The sequence below is a fragment of the Myotis daubentonii genome, chromosome 4 (assembly GCF_963259705.1).
Source record: "Myotis daubentonii chromosome 4, mMyoDau2.1, whole genome shotgun sequence".
Taxonomy (NCBI): domain Eukaryota; kingdom Metazoa; phylum Chordata; class Mammalia; order Chiroptera; family Vespertilionidae; genus Myotis; species Myotis daubentonii.
Window position 1 is genome coordinate 89,937,042 of NC_081843.1, and position 23,305 is coordinate 89,960,346.

The window sequence follows — 23,305 nt, forward strand, 5'->3', positions numbered from 1 at the left end:
TACTTCTCACGCAAATCAAGTGGATTTGGAAGCAAAGTTTTAAACTGAGGAAATGTTGATATTCATGTTTAATTTGGTCTGTACTGATCTGATACTGCCAATTATTTTTCCCATTTGTTTTATTTTGTCAGAGTAATGATACCATTGTAATTAGCTAGTTATTAATAATAGGAAAGAAGCAAAGGGGGAAGCCAGACATTATAAGCATGTCATTTGGGCAGCTTCACCAGGAAGCTGCAACTTTGCACTCCCCAAGGAGCCCCCATTCTATTCACTGCAAAACACTGGGAGAAGGGATCCAAACAAAGGGAAGATATATCCATGCCCCATAAAGTTGGGGTAACATAGGGAAGGTACTTGCCTGTCAGTCAAACCTGGGGACAGGATGGTTGGCCAGAAAGGGTGTGGCCACTGCAAGTGCAGGAAAATTTGGGACAACATTATCTCCTAAACAAAGGAGTTCACTCTCTTGTTGCTCTTGACATGCTTGACTTGTGACTCTTACTTCTCTTGTGCTTTGGCTCACTCTTGATTTCTTTGCATTTGCCTGTGTTTCCTCCATAGCCATGTGGCCCTGTGGACCCCACATGTAATCAATCGACTAAGGACTACAGCAGGGAACACAAGCTAAGCTAGCCTGATGCTGGACTGGACATTGCTCCAACATAGAAAGGGAACTCTGGATACTGACTCTGATTTTGGCTCTGCTGAAACTAAAGCTATACTTTTTCTATAACTGTACCGAGGGAAGTGGGACTTTGTAAACTCAGGGATTTGATTCACAGAAATAAAATTTCCTACAATATCACATCCTCCCATTCAAGTCTCAAAAAATTCCTTTTCTTGGGATAGTGCAAGAATTTCACCCCCATAAGCAACTGGAGGAGATGAGGCCCTCTCCCCTCTGTTAACAGTAGTATGTACTATTTTTATATAAATGCATTAAATTGCATTTAAACTTTAATTCTACTTATACAGCAATTTCTACATTCCAGGCATTGTTCTACGTTCTAAATTGATACTTACAAGTATCAATTTATTGCATCCTCATATCAACCTTCTGAAGAAGGTTCTGTTTTTATCATGTCGTTTACATAGATGGAAAAATTAAGTGTCCTTGAAGGGAAAAATAAGACATTTGGGGGGCTAGCTTTCTGAATCTGTGCTAGCAACCTGCCTTCTGATATACACCCTTGCTTGCTGATAACCATACACTTTTGCTTGCCGATAAACTCCATTCTTATCAAACTTCCTTCTTATCTGTGATGCCTATCCTGCCTTTCAGAACCTGTTTCCCCGGAATACTCCCATTTTACAGAGGCCATAAACCATGAACCATATAGAATCCCCGGAGGGGCTGGTGCCAGTGCCTCTGGGTGTAATCTCACTTCCCCCATCCCAACTCATGAGAGTCTGCAAAGCCCATGAAGGATCCAGAAGCCTGATCCATATTTTGGGGACAAAGAAACTAAGAGTATAAAGGGAAAGCTTCGTCCATATTCATCACTCAGGATTTGGAGACTGATTCCCCTGAGTCACGGCACGAGTGCAATCTGCAATAAAGGCAACTTTTCTGAATATGCTCATGAGTGCCCAGCTGATTAATTCTCCCACACCACCTGGCAGCTTATTTGCAACATTCTGGGGGTTAGAAAATGTACCCAGGGTCATATTCTGGCAGTCTCAATTTTATTTTATTTCTCTGAAAAATATTCTAATTTAATATTAATTGAGTAATTTAATATTTTAGTTTTTGTGTACTTTTAAGAGTATATGATTGAAGTTTACTACCATAACAAAATCTAAGACTTTGTTCTATAGTAAGTAAATTTAACCCATTGTATGTATTGTTATAATTTTTTGTATTCTGTTGTCACACCCTATACCTTCTAATTTTTATTTTCCCTGTTGTTATTCTCTATTTTTTCCATATATTCAAAATATCTTATTTACTTTTCTATTCTCATATAATCTTATTTTAGCCATCAGTATTTACTTTCAACTTTTCAAGAGGATCTTGGCTTAATTCTCTGATGTTCAACGTTACTAATAAAGCCTATATGTTGACTCCCTAATCTGTGGAATAGAATTTTAGTAGCATTTCATTTGCTTTTCTGTGCTTTCTCCCCTTTCTGTTCCTTGATAATATTTTGTGAAATATGAAACATGCTATTTCTATTTACCTCATTTAGTTGTATACATGTGTACATACTTTCTTTTTCAGTAATCATCGTTGTCATTTTATGTCAGCAATGATCTAAACTGTCTATTTTAATACTAAATACCAATTATTAAATATCATGTCTCACAAATAATAAGCACATAAGTATCTATATCTTCCCAAAGCTGAAAAAAATCTACACACTTATGATGTTTCAGGAAAATATATGACAAAATGCACAGCCAAACACGTTCTAAAAGAACCCAAAAGCAAGGATAGGTGATGGTTCTATGAGGATCCGAACTGAAGAACAAAAATCAAACCTGCTTCCAGACTTCTCCGCAAAAGTAAATGCCAGATCACAACAGTGTTTGGAAGGAAAATGCTGTGGTTTACACATGTTATTCCAAGTTGACTTTGTTGTGATGCAGGGAACAGGAATACATCGTAAAATGTGCTCTATTGTCCCTGGCGTCCCTCCTCAGTGATAGTCTGACTTGAGTCAAACTCTTCCACCCTCTTCCTTGGGGACACTTAGCTCCAGGTTGATCTCCACTCCCCATAGCTGGGGAAGGAGGAGGAGAACAGGGTTGAGCTCTTTCTTGCTATGTGTGTAGATCAGTGCGCCTAACCCCAACACATCTGCAAGCCATCGGTGCCATTCTTGTTGTGCAGATAGAAAAGTGAGGTCCAGAGAGACCAGATCAGCTGCAGAGAGCCAGATCAAGCACATGGACCCACTGATAAAGACAGAGGTGATTCCAGGTCTGCAAGTAGAGAGTAGAAACAGCTCCCCTCCAGGACTGGTATTCAGGAATTCACTATGTGGTTCTCCTGGCAACTAACCAACAGCCTAGGGTGCAAAGCCAACTCATTAGCATTACAAAAGACACCTTTAATGCTCTCAGCACTTGGGAAATTCCAAGGGTTTTAGGAGCCCTGTGCCACAACTAGAAGACCACTGTGTATGTGTGTGTGTGTGTGTTTATCTTATTATAAGTCACAGATCACATCATTGCACTGTGTTCTTGGCAGTTCTGGTTACACCCAGTGTACCAGTTTCCCTCATCTCAGCTCCCAACCCAGAACCCCAGGCTGGAGTTTGCCTTTGGTCTGTGTGATCTAGAGGCATTCTAGGTGTGGGATGAACATTGAATTCAGTGAACAGCTAAAGGAACTGGAAAAACGCTCACTATTGTAAAAAATAGTGTTTCTTTCCTCACAATAGAAAGAGAGTCATATTGGTATTACTAAAAAAAAAAAATTTTAATTGAATCCTTTTAGGCCAGCCATTCTTCTTTTGTTGCATCTGTTTAAACATAGAAAGAGAGCCCCTAGGTGTTTCATGTCAGACTTGGGGAATCTGACTCCCTGCAGGCTATATTTGAGCTAATTAGAGATTATTAGAGATCCCCACTTACTGAGCATGCAGTGCTCCCTACTCACTCAGAACAAAGGGAAACTCTGCCCTGAGTGAAACTCAGAACCTTTGTGAGACCCCTGGCTATACTGAATATGAGCCACAAAGACCAGAGAACTGCAGGAGGTAACTGGTCAGAAAGATGAAGAGCAACCACTGGAGCAAAGTGGTCACTAGCACTAACAGGTGTACTCATGCACAAGCTCATACACATGCACAAATGTGCACACACAGGGGGCAGTGACATACATAGGTGCACACACAAGTGCATGTACACAGCGTTCACAATGAAACGTACACATGCGCATGTATACACACTAGCTGTGGAGAGATGCAGAACCAGGGTTGGGATTGTTGCCAGGCCTGTGGCCGCCCTCCTGCCCCTCCTTGGGATCCAAAGGCTGCACCCAGAAGCCCCTGCACAGGCAGTCCCAGGCAAGGCCAGTCGAGGGCAGCCTAAGCCCCGGGGACCAGGAGCGCAGCTACATCCCTGGGAAGTTGGCCCGGAAGTGGGAGCTTCTTCCACCTCCAGGTCACCCATCACCTCACAAGCCCCAAAGCAAGGCACATACACATAGATCCACGGGTTCCCCAGAAGGTTCGGGCGCCCCAGACCACACTCCATCTTCTCTACCAGGCAGGAGGGCGGACCCAGCAGGGCCCCAGCGAGTCCAGCCTCACTCCAACCAGCAGGTGTCTGCCCCTTCCACTGCGCAGGCAAAGCCCTCCGGAAGGGGGTCCGGAGAAGCTGTGCTCAGCGCAGCTAAGCACGGCCAGGCGGGTAGACAAACAGTAGGTCTGGGGGGCAACGGGCAGGCCATTCAACCTGCTCACTGCCCAGCGTCTCCAGGCCCCTCTCCACCCTCGTGAGCCCTTTGAGGATCCGACTTCGGACAGGCGAGCATCCCGATCCTCCCAGTCTTCAGTGCTCTCCTTCCCCACCCCTTTTTCCCCTGCCTCTTCCCTCCCCCTCTTTTCTGCCCTCCAGCCCTCCTCCTTCTCTCTCCGCGCCATCCAACTCCCCTTTCTCCCCCCTCTGCTCCCCTCCTCCGTCCTCTTCGCTTCTCCCTCCCCTCCCCCGTCCTCTCCCGCCTTCCTTCCAACACCCTCCCCCATTCTCCCACGATGCGGGCGGGTGCTCCGCACCGCCCCCGCCGAGCCGCGGTCGCCACTCCGCCCCCCGCGCGGTGCGGAGCCGCAGTAAAAGCCCCTCGCGGGTGGCGGAGTCGCGGAGGGGAAGGCTCCTGCACTCCAGTCGGATCGGGTCCCGGGTGCCCACTTGCACGACACCCAACTGGGGACCATCCCGCGGTCCTGGACCCTTCCGAGCTCCCCCGGGTGAAGCCGTGCTTTCTCCCCTCGGGGTCCGCTGCTTGGGCGACGGGCGTGGGGCGCGCTGGGCGGTGAGGCCATGTGGGGCCCCGGCTGCGCGGCGCTCTGGGTGCTGCTGCTGGTGCAGGTGGGTGTGCAGGTGAGTCCCCGACGGCGGGGCAGGGTCCCGCGGCTCCCCTCGCGCAGCCCCCAGTCTGACCGAGGTGTCGCCGCTGTTTTCCAGCAGGCACCTGCGTGCGCCTGGAGACCCCCAGCGGCCTCACCTGGGAGCCCGAGCAGCCGGCGTCCTCCAGGTCCTGCGGAGTGGCCCGCCGGCGTGAAAAAGGGCGGTAAGTCCGCGAGCGGGGTTCCAGTCCTTGCAGGGTAGCCGCTGGTGACCCCCTAACGCGCACGTTCATCACTTAGGAACTCTCCTAAGACACCTCTGCTTCCTATGAGGGAGCACCTGAGTCCACTCACCAAGATTTACGTTATATTTCCGTGTGAACCAGCAAGAACTCACCAGCGTTATTACCACAAACATCAGAGGGAAAGGCAAGGGGATATATTTTATTTTAAAAAATGAAAGAGCCAAGGGGGAATCTAGAGGTTGTATGAATGTGCGCATCGAAGAATTTTTATAGAGAGCATATTACTCAATTCTCCACTCCGCCTCCCCCCGCCCCCCCACCCCGCCGCGCCCAGCCGCACCTGATTTTTAACTTAAGCTCTATCCTAGACTCAGAACCCGAGGCAGAGGTAGTCATTTCTGCTCCGCACTCACCATCTTAATATCAAAGTTGGTGCTCTTCAAGAGCATAGTGTGGCATCATAAGCAGTGTCCATATCCTGTGCCACCGTCTGTCATAAAAACAAAGCTGACCCTTTTGCACTGCGTGGTTTTACTTCCACGGCTCAGAAGCAGCATTTCACAAACAGCCCTGGGGAATTTCACATTTCCTGGGTGAATGGGAAAGCAGGTGTGGAACATCAGTGGCTAGATAGATGGTTCTTATTTGAACCCAATCCATTGGGTATTATTCAGTGTTAATACTTCATATCATTTCCAACAATGAACGGTCATCTTAAATGTGAAAAATGACTTTTAGAGGGAGAACAAGCTTTGATTATCACAATATGATTTCAGAAATTTTTGAAAATTAAAGAGGTAATAATTCAAAATACCTGAATGTAATTTCTCCACCATGATAAAATAATTTAATGTCTGCATTTACTGTTGAAATTGTCTCCTTCTGGCCCTGGACTGTGTGGCTCAGTTGGTTGGAGCCTCCTCCCCATGCACCAAAACGTCGTAGGTCTGGTTCCTGGTCTCCGCACATTCCGAGGTTCTGGGTTCAATCCCCAGTTGGGGCTCTATGGAAGGCAACCAATGGATGTCTCTCTCTCTCTCTCTCTCTCTCTCTCTCTCTCTCTCTCTCTCAAATCAATTAAAAAATATATCCTCGGGTAAGAATTAAATTTTTTTAAATGACATCATCTTCTGAACGAAGATATAAATCATATATAAAGTGATAAAACGGATGAATGTGGGAACAGAGGATCTTTTCCGGGACCACCAGAGGGCGCTAGATGTAAATGATAGAAAGAGTTAAAGCTCAGTTTTCACTGTGTATTTAAAGCTCACCTACTTGGGGTTGCCCTGGTCGTCTTTATTGTTTCTCTTACCATGCATTATGCAATATACTTATCCACATTAGAAGTTAATTGCACCCACACACACACTTAAAAAATATTTTTGTAAAAACTTTAGTTTTCTAAAATTATGAAAATTCCTGAAGGTCTCGAGAGATTTTCAGAGTACTTTATTAAGTTTCCTTTAAGATAAGAGTTTTATAGACAGTGAAACATTTATTTCCAGGAGGAGAAGCCAAAGCATCCTGCCTAAGTGTGCTTTTCCAAACCCTGGGAGATAGATCCCTGTGAGCTGGACTCCCTGCTGGCTGGCATGCAGCTCCAATCTGGTAGGCGTCACAGCCCAGATTGTCCATGACAGCCACTCACCTGGCTTGGTCAGAACCTAAAGGGGCAGGTGCAATCCATCATCAGTGAAGTCCAGCTTAGTGGACAAACCACCCTCATTCCTCATCTGCATTTGTTTTAGGTCTTTAATTATAATAGACTCAGCTGAGAGAGTGAGTGTCCAGGGGCGGCTTTCACAAAACCAGAGAAAGATTTTCTCCTCAGCAGTGTTACCTGTTTCCATGGAGAACAGCAGAGCTAGAGTACACTGTGTCTGATGCTGGGGTCAGTTTACTGTTGGAAATCCAGGCATCTGTTACGTAAGTTGAAATAACTCTTTTGGCCATAATGTTTGTTTAAAACATATTTCAAACTACACTGCAAGTTTTGCTGGCTATATGAAGTAATTATGCCTCCATACACTTTGAAGCAACAAAGGGTAACTAAATTGAGATAAATTCTATTTTCAAGCATTAGGAACACCCATTTTATTTTGGCTGATTTAGCATTGCTTTTCCTTATTACTGAATGATTTTTCCTACAAATTTGCCACTGTAATAAAAATTGTGGCTCCTTTTAGAGCAGGAACATATCACAGATTTGCTAACTTTTTAATTCTAGAGTAAGTTAAGCTCCTAGGAAGTTTTACAAGATCCTCAGAACTTTGTTTCATTGGGCACAGACCTATGGTCTGTGTTTGTGCTCTGGAAATTTATATTGATTTACATTCAAGCATTCACACCACAGGAGGCAGGGCAATGTCCTTGAGGTTGGCCCAGTGGTGTAAATGTTTAACAAGAGGCTCTTTGGAGCTCTGATTTGGAACGTTTGCTGGTTAACATGGGGTCATTACTCCCATCATGGCAGATTTCAGGCTATCGATGTGACATCCCTAAACACAGAATGAGGAGACAGTGTGCAAAATCAGCTCTCTGCAGCTGGTCAGCTCAGCCCGAGTACACGCACAGATGGTCCACACCCCACGCCCTGCACCTGAAACCAGAGCAGTGGTCGGAAAACTGGGGCTCGGCAAACCGCGGCCCATGAGCCACATGCGACTCTTTGGCCCCTTGAGTGTGGCTCTTCCACAAAATACCGGCTCTTCTACAAAATACTGACTTCTGCACACGGGCCACGAAGTTTCAATCGCACTGTATGTGCACGCCCGCACATGTTATTTTGTGGAAGAGCCACACTCAAGGGGCCAAAGAGCCTCATGTGGCTTGCGAGTCGAGGTTTGCTGACCACGGAACCAGAGTCTTCCTAGGCTGGTTGCTGTGGTCAAAAACTTTTCGACATCAAGTAGTCCAGGGTACTGACTGAAGCAGCCATGAGTATTTTTCCTTCTTTAAAAAAAAAAAAAAAAAAAAAAAAAAAAAAAAAAAACCTGATTAGGACCAAGATCTTATTTAAAGGATTCTCAAAGGTCAGGAATCACATTAAGTTTTTCTTGAAATCACAAACCAATAGTTTGGGGATTATAATCTTAAAACATAAGATGAAAAGTTAGTTTAGAATTTTCAGTTTACTGCAATTATATATTAACTGCCCTCCAAATAATAATAACTGTATGGTGAGATTCTGTAGTTATTTTGTTCATTCATTGGATTCTTTAGCTATAACCTTTTTCACATTGATTTGCTTTTTTTCCTTTTTATTGAATTTAGTGGGTGACACTGATTAACAAAATTATACAGGTTTCAGGTGCACAATTCCACAACACATCATATGTACACTGTATTGCATGATCACCATCTCAAGTTAAGTCTCCTTCCATTACCATTTACCCTCCTATAACCTCCTCCACCTCCCATCACCACTCCTCCCCCCGCCCCCCCCCCCCCAGGAATCACCAAAGTATTCTCCATGTCCATGAGTTTTTTTCTTTCTCTGTTATGTTTCTTTTTTGTTCAATCCCTCCACCTCCCCCAGCCGATAACTGTCAGTCTGCTTTCTATCTATGATTCTACCTATGTTTATAAGGTTACTAGAGGCCCGGTGCATGAAAATCATGCACTGGGGGGGGGGGGTGCCTCAGCCCTGCCTGCAACCTCTCGCAGTCTAGGAGCCCTTGGGAGATGTCCAACTGATGGCTTAGGCCCATTTCCCACAGGGAGCACACCTAAGCCATCAGTCGGACATTCTTAGCACTGCTGCAGAGGTGTGAGGGGCTCCTGTTGCGCCACGGCTTCTGGCTGAGCAGCACTCCCCCTGTGGGAGTGCACTGATCACCAGGGTGCAGCTCCTGCATTGAATGTCTGACCCTCGTGGTCAGTGCACATTATAGTGACTGGTTATTCTGCTATTTGGTCGATTTGCATATTAGCCTTTTATTATATAGGATATGCTTGTATAGCATCAGTAAGGTGGAGATACTATGTAACTGTCTGCTACTATGCGTCTCTTCTAAACTCCATGTTCAGTGATTTCACACACTGGTAATCAAAATCAGCCATGGTGGGAGTATTTACACCAGAGAAATTGGAAAATTCTGCAAACCAGCCTGTTTTTCCCCCCAGACAACTGGTTGTCACACATTTATCAGCACAACATCACATGTGTTTATGCAAAAGGGGCTTATCAGTCATCGTTTTAAAAAATAGATAATATCTGCCATCCAAAATAAAGGTCATGAGAATATGGCTTATATCATCTGGAAACAATTTGATTTTTTAAAAATGGTAATCATCTTTTTACGTGCAATAAATTTGAGGGTTAGCCAGTGTTTGGAGCAGTCCACATGCTTCTGTGCTCACTCCAGGGCCTCTGTTGCAATGGAGACAGGCTAGTGGTTACTGGGTAGTACTCCCTGAGAGGTCCAGAGTGCAGGATGACATGTGATAACTGGGTCACATCACACCAGCCTGTCCCCTTAGTCCAGAAATCCAGGAATGGGGAAGGCTGGTTGGCCATGCACTTTTCACTTCTGTTTTTCAGAATAGCTCAGGCTGTGATCATATACTTATGCCACACACACACACAATCCTGACATGGTTTCCCTTTCTGCATACAATTTAACTGGGTTTGTTTTATTCTCTCGTTCTCCTAAAAATTATGAAAAGATTCCAATGTATTTTACCCCATGTGCCACAGTGCCCTGCTTTGACATATATTTCAATGGTTGGTTATCATGTTGTCTGCCCGAACCTGCTGCCTGTCTAATCTGCATCTTCTAGCCCATCTCATCCGTCACCCTCAAAGTGCCTGTTCATTCATACAGGGCCAGGCCTGTGGGCCCAGCCATGGGCCTAGAGGGGTCATACACCAAAGCTCTTGAGCAGAGGAAACAGAAACCTGGGGTCACAGAGACCACAGCCAAGGTCTCAGTTATTCTGCCTCTTGTTTAGATGGGCCCTCTGGCCTCAGACCCTCACCTGCCATGGGCTTCAGCACGGGCAGTCCGTCCTTGCTTCTCTGCCTTCCCATCCTTGGCTTCTCTGCCTCTCCCAAACCTGAGGCATGTCTTTTCTGACCGTCCCTGGATGCCACCCACTCTGTTCCATGTAACCACAGCTATCTGCCAGGACAGCACAGGGACATGTGGACAGTTTTGTTTGTGAATGAAACCTTCTTTTTCCAGAAAATAAATAATTACTCGAGTACTGTTCAGTTGTGACCAAATGCCACTTCTGTAGGGAGATGTTTTATTTTATCTTATGACTCCAAGAACTGTGTTCAGCTCACATAAAGGCTGTATAGAGCCCCAGTTTTAAGCATCTAACAGAACAGCCTCCTAATGACATATATTGGTAATAAAAGAGGAATATATATATATATATATATATATATATATATATATATATATATATATATATATATATATATGACATTAGAATCTGCATGAGAATATTAGTATCGGGGTCTCATTAGGCATGCAAGAGGTCTTTGAAGACTGCTCACCTCATTGCAGGGGTAGATCTTCCCATCCCTCTTTAGCGCTGCAGCCTAACATCTGTTTCAGGCCTGCTGGCATGCTAAGCTGCTATTTTCTGATCATTAGAAAAAATATGGGGTAGGCAGCAGGCCCCCTCGGGAGGTGTGCAGGCCCATCACTAGCATGCAGATGGAGGTGCATATACCATTGTTTAAATATCTGAAAGGTGTAAATCAAGCTAACACATCATTAACTAAGAAAATTTTGACCCCAGCCTTGACAAATGCAGCTTCACGTGGTCTCAAAGCCCAGCTCCGAGTGTGGAGGATGGCCTCACAGGGAGAGCTGCCCCTGGCATGAAGCCACCCCTTCCTAGACAAAGACCTGTCCTGCTTGGGATAGCAACAACCTTTCCCAACCTTTGGAGTGCAGAGATGATATCATTAATGATGGTATTGAGAGAACAAATCCTGGCTATAAAATAAAAATAAGCAATTTTCTATAAGGGAGACACTTTTTGGACAAGAAAACTACAGTGTTTCCAGGAAGCCTCTTCCTGTACTTTTCACAGAGAGGAAGTGAATCAGGTGTACACGGAGTACAATTGTAAGACTGTGATCGAAGCTCCGCAGACCTATATGGGTGCCCAGAAATCTGATAGCTCCTTGGAATTTTCTTGACTTAAAAATCATTTATTTGAATTTGGTTTTGGCTAAATACTGTAAATTCCAGTGGGAGTGGGAAGAAGAGTGCGGCACATGTCTTGGAAAGGCCCTGGAGTATGAAATAGGATCAAGCACTAAGAGCTCAGGCCAACTGGAGGGTCAACAGTGGCTTTCATTGGGAGCAAATACACAAATCAACATTTACAAATGTTCTCCTCTGGGAAAACTGCAAGTGTGTATTCTACCTTTTCTCCTAGATGTTCAATGATTTAGTAACCAAATATCAAAAAATTAGCAGCAAAGAATGCCCATCATATTTGTCTTTTTAACTGTTGTCTGAAAACTTGACAACATGATTAAGCCAAAATTTCTTAGCACAATGAAGATGTTTGTAAAAGACTGAAATATATGACTAAAGAAATGTTTACTGCTATAAAAATTATAGTAAAATTATTAAATATAATAATCAAAGTCAATTTTTTAGTTTTACTCAGCCTACCATTGTTTTCCCTTTGAAGTGTTACAGAATTTGCTGGATTGGTTATAGGAACAGCAGTGATTTCCCTTTGAAAGGCCACTTTTAAAGTATTCCCTCATCTCTGATTTTTGTGCATTGTACAGTTCGGACTTGTGGATGGGTTGATATTGAAAATTCCTCCATCATTTTGTACTGAGTAAACATGTCATCTGGTAATAGGTTACATTTGAAAACTTTTGTATTCTGTTTTTTGTTGTTGTTAGCTATTTCTTTTTTTTTTATCTTTAATTTATTTGCTGGTTAAGGTATTACAAATAGGTCCTCATCTCCCCATTAACGCCTCCCCCCCCACTAATGCTCTCATCCCCCTGTTGTCTGTGTCCATTGGTTTGGCTTATATGTATGCATACAAGTCCTTTGGTTGATCTCTCCCTCTTATCCCCACCCTCCCCTACTTTCCCTCTGGGGATTGACAGTCTAATCGCTGATTCTCTGTCTCTGGATCTGTCCCTGTTCATCAGTCTATGTTGTTCTCTATATTCCACAAATGAGTGACATCATGCTGTATTTATCTTTCTCTGACTGGCTTATTTCACTTAGCATAATGCTCTCTAGTTCCATCCATGCTGTTGCAAATGGCAAGAATTCCTTCTTTTTTACCTCAGCGTAGTATTCCATTGTGTAGATGTACCACAGTTTTTTAATCCACTCATCTGCTGATGGGTACTTAGGCTGTTTCCAAATATTAGCTATGGTGAATTGTGCTGCTATGAACATAGGGGTGCATATATCCTTTCTGATTGGTGTTTCTAGCTTCTTGGGGTATATTCCTAGAAGTGGGATCACTGGGTCAAATGTATTCTTTTTGAGAATGCTGAAATTACTCTTCTACTTTCAGAATATGACCTGGTGTCTCCCTATGAGGTCGACTACAGTGGCAACTACGTGTCCCATGAAATCGCACACCCTCAGAGGAGGAAAAGGGCACTGGCCCAGCCTGGAGTGGACTCTCTTCACCTGCGACTGAAAGGCTCCAGGCACGACTTCCACATGGAATTGAAGACATCCAGCCATCTGGTGGCTCCTGGATTCATCGTACAGACACTGGGAAAGGGCGGCATTAAGTCAGTGCAGGCTTTCCCACCTGAGGATTTCTGTTTTTATCAAGGCTCCATACGATCCCACAAAAATTCCTCAGTGGCTCTTTCAACCTGCAAAGGTTTGGTAAGTATAGCTCTTGCTACCTGCAATGAGATGGTGGGAACAGTGATGTGTGAAAGAGGAAAGATGACCCATTTCCCTTAAAATATTTGAGCTCGATCTTCTGTTATTGCAGTGAAGACTTCTTTGATCTTAAAAGCTGGAGAAAATTGCCAAATAATCAGTTTAAAATATGTCATGCTGCCTTCTTTTGCCCATTTGAAAATAGCACACACATGTCTAGCCTTTTGTTGCCTCTGCTGTTCTAGAATAATAGTGGGAAAGCACTGCACCTTGGAAACTGTGCCTACAAATTTATGGCCACCTCTAAAGGCATTGACATTTTAGAAGATGGCTGCACTCTAACTGCTGGCCCATTATTAGTGTCCTAATTTTTAATAGAATGCAGTACTCAGCTGATTGGCCATGGCAATTATTTGATCAGTTGCTTGAAAGCACTTCTGTCATTCTGAAGAGGACTAGTGGCCCGATGTACAAAATGTGTGTGTGTGGGGGGGGGGGGGGGCGCGTTCCCTTCGCCCAGCCTCGGGCCTAAACTGGCAATCAGACATCCCTCTCGCAATCTGGGACCGCTGGCTCCTAACCACTCACCTGCCTGCCTGCCTGATCGCCCCTAACTGCCTTCCCCACCCCTGCCAGCCTGATCTCGCCCCTAACTGCTCTCCCCTGTCGGTCTGATCACTCCTAACTGCCTCTGCCTGCCTGATCACTCCTAACTGCCCCCCCACCCCTGCCAGCCTGATCTCACCCCTAACTGCTCTCCCCTGTTGGTCTGATCACTCCTAACTGCCTCTGCCTGCCTGATCACTCCTAACTGCCCCCCCCCACCCCTGCCAGCCTGATCTCACCCCTAACTGCTCTCCCCTGTCGGTCTGATCACTCCTAACTGCCTCTGCCTGCCTGATCACTCCTAACTGCCCCCCCCACCCCTGCCAGCCTGATCTCGCCCCCAACTGCCCTCCCCTGCTGGCCTTATCTCACCCCCAAATGCCCTCCCCTGCTGGCCTGATCTCCCCTAACTGCCTCTGCCTCGGCCCCCACCACCATGGCTTTGTCCAGAACAAAGTTGGATGTCCAGAAGATGGCTGGTTGACCTGGTCTAATTAGCATATTACCCTTTTATTAGTATATATAACATGCTTGCAAAATTGGGTGTTCATTTCAAATGGGTTGATGAATTCATGGCAGGGCATTGCTCATCTTATCAGACTGATGATTCTATTGGTGCATCCCCCATTTTCTTAATATCAGAATGAGACATTATGCATCATTTAGGTGCTTCATGTGGTCCCCTTTACTGGGACTCCTAGAGTGAGGGTCATCTGGGCAAGTTGAGAAGATACTGACCTTCAGGCTGACCTAAGCTGAAATATTAATGGTTTGCCTTTGACTTTCCTTAAAATGTCTTAATATTTTTAGGAAAGAAAATATTATTAGATTCTTTAGCATAAGTTAATCAGTGACACACACAGAGATATAACTTAGAGTGAAAATGTGTGGTCCAAATGCCTTAAGGCAGGGGTCCTCAAACTTTTTAAACAGGGGGCCAGTTCACTGTTCCTCAGACTGTTGGAGGGCCGGACTATAGTTTAAAAAAAAAACTATGAACAAATTCCTATGCACACTGCACATATCTTATTTTGAAGTAAAAAAACAAAATGGGAACAAATACAATATTTGTATTTGCATGTGGCCCACAGGCTGTAGTTTGAGGACCCCTGCCTTAAGGTCTTGACCATATTAAAGGTTTGGAAAACAGGTTTTTGAACGTTTATTACATATCTAGAAAGTGCTTTAAGTCTGCCTTGAATTTATTTTCCTTTCTTGAAAAGGGGAAATCAGACTCTATATATCAGAAGAATTTTGTGTATGTATGTGAATAGTGGGTGCTGAAAGAGCATTCATAACCAACTTCTTAAATACTGAATATTTGTAGATGCTAAATCCTGTTAATATTTTTTAAAAAATATTAACTTCTACTTTTTAGGGGAATTTGGTATGGGTTGGTCTCATGTCCCCTTTCATTTGTAAAAGGCTTCTGGTTTGAAAATGGATACAGTAGGAAGTGGCCAAGGATAGGGTGGTGGTTATTTGGCAAACTTGTTAAGCATGAAGAGAGTGTGGCTGATTTCTTACATGCTTTCCCAAGAAAAATAGACCATAATTACTGGGCTAACCTCTTCACATAATGCACTAAAGGAAGATAACTCTTCCTTGGCTTTCTTCAACAAAGGTTCAGACCAGAAATGGAAGCCATCTGTGTGGTAGGGAAGTGCGCCATGCCCTTTAGAGCTCAGTATGATTGGATTCCTTTGCAGAGATTGGGCAAGGCGTTCCCAATAACCCAGCAGGGGTGCAGGCTCATTGGCTAGAGGTCTCTGTGAGACCAGCCTCTCCCAGGACCTCTGAGCTGTGCCTGGAGTCTATCCCATGAATCGCCTTAGCTGGCAGCAGGTTGAGATTTCTGCCTCTCTTTGAACTCATTGAGAGTTAACAGTGAAAGTTGTAAATTGCAATTACATGAAAGATAAAGAATTGAAAAATAGGAAAAAAGCCTCTAATGGATAATAAACACTGGAATTTAATATTTTGGTCACTAGAATAGAAATCTGTATGATTTCACCATTAATCTTCCAAATACATTAATTCCGACTTCACTGACACTTTGTCTGTAGATGGCCATTACAAACATGACCTCAAATAGACTTTCGAGTGTGAGGTTCAGGGGATTTTGCCATATGATAAGACAAATCAAAGTCATATTTAAGGAAGAAAAAGGGAGGATAAAGAAGTCCTCTCTTTCTAGCCAGATTTAAAAAAATAAAAATGTTGAATGGGAATGTCCCTCGTGTGGCTGCCAAGTCTGTTATCTGTTTTCTGATTGATGGTTACTCAGCCCTCATCTTCCAAATCTGTTAACATATAAAGAAAACTAGCATGTGTTTTAAGTTAGATGATGGGTCTTTTTTGTTATTGTTGTTGTTCTTGGTTCTTTCAGATTCTAATTAAGTTCCAGGTAGATCTCAGTTAAGTGTTTATTTGTTTGTTTGTTTATTTTAACAGGGTTTCTAGCTGACCCAGCCATCTTATGGGAGTCTAGAGCCAGTAGAATTCTCTTTTATCTGCTTTGCTGTAGCTAAACACACCTTTGTAGATCCTAGTGGAGACCTCTTTGAAAATAAGATCCCTGATGATGGGAAATAACCAATAGTCCATTCTTCTGATTTCATCTGTAGTATGGAACTATTTATTACCTTTAAGTGAATATATATTGTTTAAATAAGAGTTTAATATGTTGTATCATTCAACTTAAAAAACTGGTTTACAATTAGCAATTTCCAAACTGATAAATAGTTTTTCCTCTGGTCATCAGATACGGAGTTTGGGAACATATTGCTATAGTCCTCTAATAAGTGATTTGAGGAACAATGTGGAATATGTTTGGCTGTTGTGAGTAATGCTGCTATGAACATTTATTTACAAGTTTTTGTGCAGATATATGTTTCATTTCTCTTGGGTTTATACCTAAGGATATAATTACTGGGTCATATGGAAATTCTATGTTGAACATTTTGAGGAATGCCAAACTGCTCTTCACAGTAGCTGTACCATTTTGCATCTCCCCCAGCAATGTACAAGGATTCTAATTTCTGCCCATTTTGGCCAATTTTTGTAGTCCATCTTTTTTATCATAGCTGTCTTAGTGAGTATAAAGTGGTATCTCATTGTGGTTTTGATTTACTCGATAGAGAGTATTGGTTGACAGAATTGTTGTTGTATTTGGGGTGTTTTTTCCCCCAGTACTTTGGATATGTCATCTTACTGCCTTCTGGATCCCATTGTTTCTAATTATAAGTCAACTGTTTGTCTCACTGTAGTTTTTATGTTGCTATTTCAAGATTTTCTCTTTGTATTTCAGCATTTTTTACTATGATATATATTGATATGGGCGTCTTTGTGTTTATTCTTTGGCACTCCCATTATGCATATGTTGGTGTGCTAATATTTCCAACATTTCTCTGAAGCTCCATTCATTTTACTACATTATTTTTTCTGTCTTCAGATTGCATAATCTTCATAGATTTATCTTCAGGTGTCCTCATTCTCTGCTGGCAGTTCAAATATATTGCTAAGTTTCTGTAGTAAGTTTTCAACCTAAATATTGTACCGTTCAACTCCATAATAATATCAAGCTCTTGGCACAAACCTGAATGAACTTTAGTTCCTCTTGCATAAAACATATTGTTTGTTATGGCATTAATACATAGAATACATATCACTTCTCCTAATATGTAATTATTCACGTTTTTAACAATTTTGGAATACTTGTAAATGCCACATTTCTCAGGTCTCTTTAAGAATTTCCTCACTTGGTTGGAGACTTACTTTGGACCCTGGTTTGAATTATACAAGGTTTTATTTCCAGCCACAAACCCCAGGGATTCTCTGGAAACTTTAGTCATTGAGAGTTTCTCTAAAGCACCCAATAAATCCTAGGAAACTATCTGAAATATTGCCAAAATTTCAACTGATGCTGAAAAATGTTCATGAGTTAGGAAAATAAAATGGGAGTACAAAGAAAGAATCAACATGAAGATTTTCAGAGAAGATAATATGAATTTTAAAAGAAACGTGTCACTATCTGAAAAGGCTGGTGATAGTAAACCCAGTGGAAAATATGTCAGTCTGGGAAGACATGTGAGAGAGTTATAGAAAAAATAAAGTTTTTAGGTAAAGTATGACCAAAATTTGTGGATATTAGGAAACATAAAAAGTGAGTGTGGAGAACTGAATGAAAATACTTGATAATTCAATAAATTTCTGCTAATTAAGAAAAATATAGTTAGAAATTTGAAATTTATAAAAATGAATTTATTAATCACTAGAAATAGATCAAAGGAACATTTTATAAGATAAACTTTTATACTTGAAAGGACCAAATATTTTTCCAATAGCTTACCATTAGTTGTAAACAAAAATTAGAAAAAAATAATTATAAAACTTATGGTTTTGTTCCACTTTCCTTATAGATAGGAAGTATAATGGAGATGATTAAAAGTCTATAGGAAGAAGACAGGAAGTCCACAGGGGAAGACAGGAAGTCCAGAGGGGGTTGACAGGATGTCTACAAGTAGCCAAAAGGAAATCCACAGGAAACAGGGAACAGGCAGAAAGTTTATAGGGATCAGACAAGAAGTTCACTGTGGGCAGACAGGAAGTTCACAAGGAGAAGGTAGGAAATTTATAGGGAGAAGACAAGAAGTCTATTGGTATAGTTAATTGATAGTAAATGGATGTATCCAATATGGCATTCACTGTCAATATATAAAGAAGTTACCAGAGAGATGCCCCAGTGAAGGTTGAAAAGCAGAGTTCTGACCTTGTCATTATCCTTCTCAATATGCTCCCATTATACTCAGAGTAAAACCCTACATCCTCATTATGGCTGACTATGGAGGTTTGCCCTTACCTATATCTCCAGCCTAATAAGGAAAACTCTCTAGATTGAAGCAGCACCAACTTATTTCTTTCCAAATAAGGCTGAGCTCCTCACCCTCTCTGGGCCTTAGAAAATGCTGTTCTCACTGCCTGGAGCACAATTCCCTCCCCTCTTCAACTGGCTAAAGGTCTCAATTGGAAAATTACTCCTGGAAGTCATATTTCTCTTCTAAGCCAGGGTAGGTTCCCATGTAATACTCACCTTGGTTTTCTCCTTGAAAGGAATTATAATTTAATCCTTATTTTGGTTACTAGATCAGTATTTACCCCTTATAATATACAGTGAGCGCCTAAGGGCAGCACCATAACCTCAATGAATGATCTCTTCGACCACCAGCACATAACAATATTCCTTGCCCATGGAAGTAACTGAATGGATGGTAGAAGGAAGAGGGGTTGGATGAATGGATGATTGGATACAATTTGAAATTTATAAAAATGAATTTATTAACCACTAGAAATAGATCAAAGGAACATTTTATAAGATAAACTTTTATACTTGAAAGGACCAAATATTTTTCCAATAGCTTACCATTAGTTGTAAACAAAAATTAGAAAAAATTAATTATAAAACTTATGGTTTTGTTCCACTTTCCGTATAGATAGGAAGTATAATGGAGATGAATGGATAGATAGATAAAAGGTTGTACTTTCAAATTCTAGTTTCATTAATGCTGGAGAGAATCCCTGTATCCAGACAGAGGGTGCAGTGATTGTAAATCGCCATGTCTAGAAATGGTGCTGTGTAAATTGTGTTCGGAAAGCATGCGTTTCCTAGGCAACCACCACACAGACCCAAGCCAGTCTGTTGAGGCCTTGGGAGCATATTTACACAGCCCAAGTGCTCTTCACATTAGCATGATCTCAGGAAAGGCCGTCTGCAAGTGAGTACTTTTCCAGTCATAACCCCATAAGCAATTTTCTTCAAAGGGTAGCTGGAATCTCTAAACAAAATTCTAAATAGCAAATGTTGCAATGAAAGGTTATGATGCGATTTATGTAAAGTGTGTTTTAAGAAACTAACTGGCATTTGTTCATTGCTTAGCCTTTTATACCTTAGTGTGTGTTCAGATACATTGTCTCCATTTCTTGGACATATTTCTTGATTCTCAAGCATATGACAAGCGTGGGTTATCTATTGCACATTCAGATTTCTGAGAAATGGCATTCTTACCACCCCAAATCCTTCACAAAAGGTGATGATGCAAATTTATTCTGTGTTAACTTTCAGAGATAAAAAGGTGTCACTTATTATAAACTAAGAAAAATAATACATATTTATTGTATTAAGATAAACATATTAAGCAATTTTTTATCAAAATCCAGAACCAACTTAGTCAACAAGCATTTTGGAGCACCTAAAATTTAAAGGCTGTGGTAGTTACCCTGAGAAATAGAAGAACAGACATACATGAACACTTTTTATGCAAAAAAGGTGCCTAGATATACATTCAAACAAGAAACAGAATAAAATGACTTCTTAAAATAAACAAATGGGAAATATAATGGGAAAAAAATGGCCTTTAGAGTTAGACAAATCAAATTTCTCTCACTAGCCAAGTGGCTCATGTGCAGTCCAGTTTTCTTAATTTGTAAATAACACTGGCCTCATATAGTTGCATGAGCATTAAATGAGACTATAGATATATATATTTTAAAAGCCCTTTGCACAGTGCTTGGTGCATACTACAGGCTGAGCAAGTATTTGTTCTCTTCCTCCTACCCCCATTATTAAACTATGTAATTTGGATTAAAATCTAATTAGAGAATAACTGTGCATGTTGTAATACAAGCAAGTTCAACTAAAGTTAAAGAACCAAGAGATGGAGTTATACTGACCTTCAGGGAAGCCGCACAGATGAGGTGGGGAAAGGATTAGACCATATTTTGGTTACAATAGAAACCTTTAGGTGATTTCTTGAAAGCACTTTAGGATGATAAAAAGACATATCATTTGAGCAAGCAATTTAAAATGCAAGAGCATTGTTTATGCAATTCTTAGAACCATTGCTTATGCCCACGTGGTTGATAGAAAATTTTCTATTCCCAACACCTGGGAGATTATTTTGTGCTTAGTGAGGTACCATAAATGAGGGAAGTGCCCAAAACAGCTGACATTTTGACTTTGTATTCCCCCTGCAGCAGCCAAAGGAGCTATAAACCTTGTTTTATGTGCATAGATTATCTCTAACTGCAGATTGGGAGTCTTGACTATTCCCTTTGCAGGTCATCATTAGGTAATAAAACAAAAAGTGATGTATTGCAGAATAATTAAGCCAAAAGAGAAGCTAGGATGTTTTATATCACAGTTCTGTTTCTGGTTGAGATGTACAAGTATGTGTAGAAGACTTGGGAGACTAAATATTAGATGTTGCAATATGCAAGGGCTGAGCCGTGTAAGTGTGCCATATGTAGAAACATAAGTCATTAATGTTCCTTAAGAAGGTCTATAATATAAGGCAGTCTTTTATTCACTATTCAGTATCATTACTATTAATTTTGGCTGTTGCTTTGAAGCATACTGTAATTATATGTTTACTGCTTGAAAACTATTTTTGGATCTAATTGCAATCATAATTTCTTACCTCTGCCTCTAATAATCCAATATGTTGTCTTTCAGGAGTAGTTTATGAGTTCATACATTGAAATAAAGTCGAGCTCACTAACCCCCACCACTTTTAAGTTTCTTGTTATTAAATCTCTGAAAAGATATAATAACACATGTGTCATACCCTCCTCCAGTGGAGGAAGGACTAGATCCACTTGGTTTATTAAATTTTTGGAAGAAATACTAACACCCACGTATTTGAGGTGGGAACAAGTCTAAAGTCTCAGAATGACTGCAACCCAGACTGTGGTCAGTGCAATGACTTTATGGGAAACAAGTATTTTCTCTAAAATTGGGTTCCAAATTCAGACTGGATCATGCAAAATTTTACATTTACTTAGAATAATGGATGCACTCCTTCCTTAGACTAAGCAAACACAGCTTCACCTCAGGCCTGAGTCGCACCTGTGCCCTAGTGGCTGAAAGAAGGCAAATACCGCTTTTAGCCTCACCAGAATGGCCAACTGCTCCTGGATGACTGTCCCTATTTGTAAAGGGGACACACAGTGTTTAAAATGACCTGTGTACTTATGTCTTAAAATATGATGTAAATTAGTGAGAATAATTTGACAGTCTCACAGATTGCAATTTAAATGTAAAAATGTCCTAAGAACTTGTAACTTAAAATTATATTATTGAATGGCAGTCCTCGATTACATATATACCCAATAATTACATATCTTATTGTATATGTATGCTATAATAAAAGTATTACTATATACACTGTAATCAGGCGTTAACATCCATTCTAGCCAATATCCTTACCCAACTATTAAGGCCAACCATATTAATTACATGTTGACATTGTATCATGTTCTATTTTATAGTTTGCAAGTTGATCATCTCATTTGGCAATTATTCACAGTTTAGATTTCACCCTCATCTCATGCAATTTAAAATTGATTCGATTTGGAAACTTCCAAGATGTCTCTTTTGTTTGATCTTAGTTTCAAAGTCAACCCCAACCAACTTGCTTCTCTGATTTCAGCCCTTTCGTCTACCCTTGGTCAAAGGTGTGACCAGCTTCAGGCTCTGACATGTGATGCAGTGGCCATGACATGGCTGTTGCACACACAATGCACATGTGCATAAAGTTGTAGAGTAAGCATAATAGGTAATTTATTCTTTTATATTTGGCTAGACATAGAGACAAAGATGCATGAGGGGAGTCTGGTTGTCATTGCCATGATTTTAGTTGGATCCTGTATGGAGAATTTCTTTTATGATGAGTTAACTTCCCAAATTCCTATAGTGCTTTGATTCACTTTCCTTTCACATATTCTTTCTACTGTTTTTTATGTCAATAATCTCACAGCACACATTTATACTCTTGCACAGAAAGGTAGCCTGTGATAATATTTTTCTGTCATAAGAAAAGTAAACCCATCCTTAAGGCTTTGGCATGCTTCAATTATGGTGGTTCTTTGGAAATGGTGGTTCCTCTCTTTATTGTAACCAGACAATGAGGAGGATTGTGATGGTTTCACACAAAGGTTGTTTATCTCACCTACCCATCGCTTTTCTCCAACACCTAAACCAGAGCCTTGGGGAAAAATTCTTAACCTAAAACTGATCTAATGCTTAGTGGACTCAAGCAATTGGAGTCAAAACTGTTCCAAATGCTTAATGTACTCAATGTGTCATTATTTTGAAAAGACTTAGTTGCAATCTAGTCCATGTTTAGTTGTTACAAAACAAATATATATGGTGAACTCTGCTTCTTTATTATAGGATGATTTATGTTAAAGTATGTGTTAGTGATGCAATTGGAATGATTTCAAGAAATATGATAATACACCCATTATAAATGATGAACATTGATATTAAAATGAGCACTTACTGTATGCCAGGCTGGGCATTTTTGTAAGCAAATTAATTGCATGCATTACTATTGCATTTCATTCTATTAGCAATACTAGAAGAGGTTCTGTTCCCATTATGTACAAAAGGAATCTGAGGATCAGGCAGATTATGTAGCCTGCCAAAAGCTGCCATCTAACAAGGGACAGAGTCCAGATTCCAAGGCAAATCTATTGGGTCTCAGAACAAATGATGAGCTTTCCACACAGCATCCATGTCTCCTTCTTC

At 41.4% G+C, this 23,305-nt stretch overlaps 1 protein-coding gene across 1 annotated transcript in view; it reads left to right on the forward strand.

The window, feature by feature from the left end:
* Positions 1–4,820: 4,820 nt before the first annotated feature.
* Positions 4,821–23,305, forward strand: part of ADAMTS16 (ADAM metallopeptidase with thrombospondin type 1 motif 16) — a 107,323-nt gene continuing 88,838 nt past the window's right edge. Inside the window, exons 1-3 of the mRNA XM_059694660.1 lie at positions 4,821–5,052; positions 5,137–5,242; positions 12,788–13,113. Of these exons, the coding sequence (XP_059550643.1) occupies positions 4,993–5,052; positions 5,137–5,242; positions 12,788–13,113 (492 nt within the window). The 5' untranslated portion in view covers positions 4,821–4,992. The remainder of the gene's footprint in view (positions 5,053–5,136; positions 5,243–12,787; positions 13,114–23,305) is intronic.